Raw genomic sequence first — 7,090 nt, 5'->3', positions numbered from 1 at the left:
CTAACCGAACATGGCTCTGTAACTCCTATTAAAACCCTATTTTGATGATTTTTATTTGATTGAAGCAATCAAAATCAAATTAAAGTGAAGGGTTTGTTGGAAAATACCTCCGGAGTGGTCCCATGGCAGAATCAGGTTGCGACTGACGTCTTTTATACTCGATAAAATTATTATGTAACCGAACTTAATTGTGATTGCATTGATGTTGTTACATTTCTTAAATAGGCGGTGGCGGTGGTGGTGGGAGGAGGTAGTGGTGGTAATCGGTGGTTGGTGGTGGTGATAATCAGAGGTGGTGGTGGTGGTAATCGACAGTGGTGGGTGGTGGTGGTGGTTGGTGGTGGTGATAATCAGAGGTGGTGGGCGGTGGTGGTGGTTATATATATAGGTAGTTATTAGGTTGGTTTTAAATTAAATTAGATTAAGGGTATGTTAATCATTTCAACATTTTAGAACACCCCTTATCACTATAGGGAAGGTGACCTAATAAAACCATGGTCCACTCAAAAAAATCATGGTCCATAAAAAATAATTCTTTTTTTGTTGAACTCTTTCGTGATCTAGGGCTTGGGCTAGGATACCTAAAGATATCCAACGATTCCAACCCATCCAATTCCACTGACCAATATATAAAAGGTTTTGCAATTAGGGTTTTTCTTTCGTTCCTTTCTGCCTCTTGCGCCTTCAGGTCCTTTTTCTCTCCCACTCTCTCTCTCTCTATCTGCCTGTTCTTAGATCGAGACTGTGTTTCGATTTCTTAATCAAATCTCGTGTTCTAAGGATTTGGTACAAAGTAATTTTTTTTTTTAATTTTGTAGATTTTTCGGTCTGTTAGATTTGGAACTAAGGAATTTGTGTTTGATTTTGTAGATTTATTCTCTGTGAGATTTGTTAAAGAGGAGGAGAAGGAGGAGATTGTGAAGATGGTTGAAAAGACTAAGAGCAGAAAGGAGGAGGTTGTTACTAGGGAGTACACCGTCAATCTTCACAAACGCCTTCATGGAGTGTAAGTACTCTCAACACAGAAATGGTTTTTAGGGTTCGTTATACTGAAGAGATTAGAAGCTAGGTTTGATTTCCTTGTACTTTGAACTTAGTGTATATGATGTGATTTGGTTCTGAAAGAATCATAAGAATTTCTCAGAAAAATTGGGCACAAATGAACTGCCATGTTAGATTCAGGATAAATAAGATAGGATTTCTCTCAAAAATTTAATTGCTAACAGTTTATGGGTACCAAGCATAGTGAATCAGTGATTTGAAGCTCCATATGTGAATTGTTTGCAATCTTAATAAAGCCGGGATAATGGGATTTAAGTGCTATTCCATTTTTGTGTATAGATTTATGTTTTTTTGTTGTTGGTGAATATGTACAAGTCTGGCTTTTGTTGATATGTTTAGAGGGATCAATTTCAATCTCATAAGTGTGGTCATAGGCCAGAAATTGATTTCTTGAGTTTGTTTTTCTGTTGTTCTATCAATAGCAGTACATGGTAATGTTATTGTAAGCATTCTACTTGTAGTCAGCAAACTGAAAGTTATTTTGGGTTAGTTTTTCTCTACAAGTTGTTTGGTTTGTTTTGTTGGTTTGTAGTTGCCTGCACATTCATGATATTCAAATTGGTCGTGAATGCTTGGCAAATGCTACAATGTTCAATTAATGGAACTTGAAGCTTAAGATTGTCAATGTTGAACTCTCTCTTTATCAGATTATTTGTTTTGTAAGCTTTGAAGGTTATTTGTTCACCAGTATCAGTAGAGCTTTGAATGATAAGAATATGTGTTTGATGCTTTATATATGCAGGTGTTCTACTTTGTCGACACACCTCTAAAGTATGTCCATGTGACACTTGATTCTGATTGGTTTTTGAATGTAACCAATCAGAATTGAGTGTCACGTGGACACACTTTAAAGGCACGTCCACAAAGTTAAACCTCCTTTTGTAGCTCTCCGTTTCTTGCAATAATTACAGGGATGTTTCTGTGGTGAGCCTTAGAGTTTCAGTCTTTACTTCCTAGGTAGGACAATTCTGATTCGTTTGTTTCAAATCGCCTCTCTAGGATGCATTAATGTTCAAATTTCTAGAATTCTGTACCTCACACTTCAGTCTCTAGTATAAACTACATATCTTTTCATCCAATATTTGCTTTGAATGCATGTTTCAAGTTGGCTCTGTTTTTATTTCATTTACACAACCTAAAATTCTATTGATTTAGTAAAAGACCGACTTGGGCGAGTTAGGTGTGCTCAACACCTTCTGTAACTTGAATCCCAAACCCAAATCTTTTAGAAAGGAATGATGTTGCTCATCATAAAATTGTGTCTGCTTCATACATCCATTGTGCTTGTTGTTTAGGGTCATACTAGACACTTGTGATTGTATGAACTATAATTTTATTCTTTATATGCTCATCAGAAAATAATAAATGGTGGTTGATATTGGTATCTGACTACTTTTTTGAACTACAGCACCTTCAAGAAGATGGCACCAAAGGCCATAAAGGAGATTAGGAAGTTTGCCCAGAATGCCATGGGAACAAAGGATGTGAGAGTAGACGTCAAGTTGAACAAACACATCTGGAGCAAGGGTATCCGCAGTGTCCCAAGAAGAGTTAGGGTTCGCATTGCTCGCAAGAGAAATGATGATGAAGATGCCAAGGAGGAGCTCTACTCACTCGTCACTGTAGCAGAAATTCCCGCAGAAGGTCTCAAAGGTTTGGGCACTAAGGTCGTTGAAGAAGCTGATGATTAGACTTTTCGCTGAAATACCGTGTTTATTTTGTCTAGCTATTAGTATAACTGGAAGGAAGTTTTGCGAATATTAAGATTTTAGTTCTTTCAGATTGCTTTTCTTTTTGGATTGAATTCTTAGTTTTCAAGGTTGTAGCAAAACAGCGCTTCTTTTTCTTCCCTAAAGTTAACAATGAGGTTTGCAGTTATAATGTCAGGCAGAGAAACTGTATTTGTCAAGTTATTGTATTCCATGTACTGCATTACAGTCTGCCAGGGAAAGAAATAGAAATAGAAATTGTATTCCCTAGAGAATGCTGAAAGGTCATATAGCTGGTAAACAATAGTACTGAAAATGTTGCATCATTTAGCTATTACTTAGAACTGTTTACAGATTTTGTGATATCTCATGGAAGAACATGCAGGATACAGAGATGTCATCCATTTTGATATGCGGAAACCGTTTCCATCCAACAACAGCGGCATCTACCACTGCTTCGGCTGCTGTTTCTGGTCTTGCTGAGGACATGATCGACACAACTTGATCATTACTTAGCATATCCCACACCTGCAATCATAAAACACAATCAATCAATACCTTTAAAAAAAACAGACTATATGCAGCTAGATTACATGTTTAAATGATGGTGTGAGTAAGAAGGCCTACCCCATCAGATGCAAGAACAACGAACTTGTCTAAATGATGGTGTGAGTAAGAAGGCCTACCCCATCAGATGCAAGAACAACGAACTTGTCATTGATGTTTAGATGATAATGTGAGATTTGTGGAATGGCTATTATTCCATAATCCTTGAGCTCGAAATCTCCAAAAGCTCTTGTCATGGCAAGTCCAGGGTAATCCTCGTCAGGTAACCATACACGTTCAATATGAGCTTCTCTTTGAAGTGCAAAAACTCGACCTCTACGGCTCCGTATTCTTTCAGCTTCCTCTAGTACACTAGGCTTTAGATCAGTTGTTAGCTGAACAGCCATTAGTTCACCATTATCAGAACTAGTCCCTAGTACAGCCCTTGAATCACCGAGATTAGCAAGAATAAGATCTGCACCCTGTTTCATGAATTTTTAAATTAGTCACGAACAAAAACCATTTAGAAAAATATGATTCTCAAACAAGAATTGAAGTTAGTCACCTGTTTTATGATGGTAACGGAAGTAGAACCACTACAAGAACAATCTAAGTTTTCTCGACTTCGAAGTTCATCATCCATCACTTGGTAAGCACCAATACAAGCTTTACTCCAGTCCTCAACATAATCTTCTCCATTAGTCGACGAATTCTTCTGGTCCAACAATAAACTGGGTAACAATTCTCTGACTAATTTACTCACAACCTGACCATTCCTTCCATGTCCATCAAATACTCCACATAAAGCTCCATCATTCACACCAAAACCCTTCAAAATACACACAGATAGAAAAACATTAACAAAATGTTCAAACCATAATTTAACTCACAACAAAAAGTGCAATAGAAAATCGCTGTGCTTCAATGAAATTCACTATGTACCTGTTGAAGTATGGCAGAATCTTGGTTTGTTGCTTTATCACCTTTCTGCGAATAAACAGAACCAATCAATTTTGGGGTTCCGTCAGACCTGGAATCTATAATAACTGCATTTTCATGTATAATGCTTTCGTCAGGATTACTAGAAGATGTACAAGACATACAGATTCCCATGGTGCTCTGCTCGAATATACTTTTCGTCGCTTAATGTTAGAAAATTGATTGATTTTGATTCTTTTCTTCTTCTCTTTGTTGATTTATAACAAAAATTCGGTAGAAAATGAGACGCTACGCGTATCAGAAAATGTCGTATGTGTCTATAGTTTGATATTCGTATAGTTAGGTGCAGAAATATTCTTTGTAGTGAGTTGAAAATGTACTCTTCTCAACAAATTTAGAAACTCCTTATTTGGTTTAATATAAAAGTTGGATTACCTCATTGGCGAAGCATAAAATTTAGATCACCTCAAAAGTTCCTTTACAAAGTGCAAATGAGGTCCATGGAAGAAAAACTTGTAAATAGTTTATGTCAAATTGTTTGAAAACAATGTCTAAAGTTGGCGTTGGCCATTTCCCTATCAATCTATTGGGTTTAACCTTGCACAAGTTTGAATATTCAATATTGTAATATCAAATTTGCAAAAATGGATGTTTAAGCAAGCGTGGGAAGCAGCATCATCTGACAAGTATCAGCAGAATACTACTATAGTTTAATGCGATTCTACGGACACGCTACGGAAAAGTATCCGCGTGACACTTAAACACTACGTAGAAATACGTGTATGTAATGCTGCCAACCGTCAATGAATGTGACATCTTAGTTTTTACATGGCGAGCATATGAAAGCTGATTTATGAGCAATTTTTCCTAGCTTTGGGTTGCACAGTAGTTTGGTTCAAACATGGCATATTTAGAGTCACAGTGACCAATTCGCAAGTTTTGGGTCATGACCAGATTAATGAGCTTTTCTGTTTCGTCTAATTGTTTACTCTGTAGTTGATCTCTAAGTTGTGTGAGGCGCGAGGGGAGGCCAGGCGCCAAGCCCTTCACCTCACGTTTTTTGCACTTAGGGCACCTGGAGCGACCAGGAAAATAAAAGAGTTCAGGCCTTTTGCGCCTTGGACGCCTAATTGGTAATGCGACCCCTTTATGCTAAGCGAGCGCGTTGCTCTAGGTTAATATTTTTTTTTTCCAATATCCAACAATCTTGTTACATGGTAATTTACTGGAGTCGAATAAAGATTAAGCAGAGAAACTGTATCTATTAGTTTGGACTCTCATGGAAGAACATGCAGGATACAGAGATGTCATCCATTTTAACATGTGGAAATCGTCTCCATCCAACAACAGCCGCATCTACCACTGCTTTGGCAGCCGTTTCTGGTCTTGCTGAGGATATGATAGATACAACTTGATCATTGCTTAGCACATCCCACACCTAAATTCATTCAAACAATCAATAACATGAATAAATCAAAACACTTATTGAGAGAGAAGGAGACGATGAGTCTTACCCCATCACTTGCAAGAACCACAAATTTGTCATTGTTGTTTAAGCGATGATGAGACACTTGCGGAACTGCAATTACTCCGTACTCCTTGAGATCGAAATCTCCGAAGGCTCTTGCCATGGCAAGTCCAGGATAATACTGGTTAGGTAACCATACACGTTCAATGTGAGCTTCATTTACAAGTGCGAATATTCGACCCTTACTCTTCCTTATTCTTTCGGCTTCCTCTGGTACACTAGGCTTTAGATCAGTTGTTAATTGAACAGCCATCATGTCACCATTATCAGAATTAGTACTCCCTAATACGGCCCTCGAATCCCCAAGATTAGAAATAACAAGATCTTGACCCTCTTTTATGATGGTCACAGAAGTAGTTCCACTGCATGAACAATCCAAATTTTCTCGACGACTTTTAAGTTCATCATCCATCATTTGGTAAGCACCAACACAAGCTTTACTCCATTCCTCAACGTAATCATCTCCATCAGTCGACGAAGAAATCGTTTTCTTCTGGTCTAACAATAAACTGGGTAACAATTCTCTGACTAATCTACTCGCGACATGGCCATTTATTCCATGTCCATCAAATACTCCACACAAAGCTCCGCCATCCGTACCAAAACCCTTCAAAATGTCCAAAGCATAATTTAATTCAAAAAAAAAAAAAAAACTGCATCAAAGAAATTCACTATATGCAGCAGAAATATGTACCTGTTGAAGTAGAGCAGAATCTTGGTTTGTAGCTTTACTACCTTGTTGTGAATAAACAGAACCAATCAAACTTAGAGTTTTGTTATCAGACCTTGAATCCATAATAACTGCGTTTTCATATATATCTTTTATTATGTTTTCGTCACCATTACCAGAAGATGCACAGGACATACAGATTCCCATGGTGCTTGAATATACTCTTTCGTGGCTAAATGTTTGAAAATTGATTATTTTGATTCTTTTCTTCGGCTCTGTGCTGAATTTGTATTAAGATATCGGTAAAAATGTTACGCGTAGCAGGAAATGTCGTATGTGTTTAGAGTCTTTTCAACAAAGTTAGTTAGGTGCAGAAGTTTCTTTCTTTTGACTATTTTTACACCATCATGGAAGAAAAACTTGCGCACAGCGCAAGTCAAAGTGTTTGAATATACTGTTGGCATTGGCCGTTTTTCTTTTTCTATCAACTTTTTGGGTTTGAACGTGGAGAATAATTTGCACAAGTTTGAATATTGTGATGTCAAATTTGCAACTATGAATGTTTAAGTAAGCGTGACCAAGGTTCTGCACGGCTTAGTCCGAGTCTAGTGGTCATTCTAGATGAGTGTTCATCTA

General features: G+C 37.5%; 3 protein-coding genes across 6 annotated transcripts; 1 reads left to right on the top strand and 2 right to left on the bottom strand.

Annotated features, from left to right (window-relative positions):
- The first annotated feature begins 675 nt into the window (after window positions 1–675).
- LOC113349461 (60S ribosomal protein L31) lies at window positions 676–3,087 on the top strand. Of its 3 annotated transcripts, none has more exons than XM_026593434.1 (3): window positions 676–786; window positions 871–1,006; window positions 2,471–3,046. In XM_026593434.1, the coding sequence occupies exons 2-3, from the start codon at window positions 924–926 to the stop codon at window positions 2,751–2,753; spliced, it is 366 nt and encodes a 121-aa protein (XP_026449219.1). In that variant the 5' UTR covers window positions 676–786; window positions 871–923; the 3' UTR covers window positions 2,754–3,046. The 3 variants fall into 3 exon arrangements, with proteins under 3 accessions (XP_026449219.1, XP_026449221.1, XP_026449220.1); XM_026593436.1 differs by having other exon boundaries at window positions 683–688; window positions 2,471–3,087; XM_026593435.1 differs by having other exon boundaries at window positions 775–793.
- On the bottom strand, window positions 2,772–4,577 carry LOC113349460 (probable protein phosphatase 2C 72). 2 transcript variants are annotated; one of them, XM_026593432.1, is made up of 4 exons: window positions 4,260–4,577; window positions 3,883–4,146; window positions 3,458–3,799; window positions 2,772–3,299 (listed from the first exon to the last, which is right to left on the bottom strand). In XM_026593432.1, the coding sequence occupies exons 1-4, from the start codon at window positions 4,428–4,430 to the stop codon at window positions 3,120–3,122; spliced, it is 957 nt and encodes a 318-aa protein (XP_026449217.1). In that variant the 5' UTR covers window positions 4,431–4,577; the 3' UTR covers window positions 2,772–3,119. The 2 variants fall into 2 exon arrangements, with proteins under 2 accessions (XP_026449217.1, XP_026449218.1); XM_026593433.1 differs by having other exon boundaries at window positions 3,168–3,299; window positions 3,399–3,799.
- Window positions 4,578–5,406: 829 nt separating this feature from the next.
- On the bottom strand, window positions 5,407–6,743 carry LOC113354126 (probable protein phosphatase 2C 72). The gene is made up of 3 exons (XM_026597555.1): window positions 6,479–6,743; window positions 5,771–6,391; window positions 5,407–5,694 (listed from the first exon to the last, which is right to left on the bottom strand). The coding sequence occupies exons 1-3, from the start codon at window positions 6,659–6,661 to the stop codon at window positions 5,521–5,523; spliced, it is 978 nt and encodes a 325-aa protein (XP_026453340.1). The 5' UTR covers window positions 6,662–6,743; the 3' UTR covers window positions 5,407–5,520.
- Between the last annotated feature and the right edge of the window lie 347 nt (window positions 6,744–7,090).

This window comes from Papaver somniferum, chromosome 2 (assembly GCF_003573695.1).
Source record: "Papaver somniferum cultivar HN1 chromosome 2, ASM357369v1, whole genome shotgun sequence".
Taxonomy (NCBI): Eukaryota; Viridiplantae; Streptophyta; class Magnoliopsida; order Ranunculales; family Papaveraceae; genus Papaver; species Papaver somniferum.
Note: the sequence above shows the minus strand (reverse complement) of the source record. Positions and strands in the feature narration are given on the sequence as shown.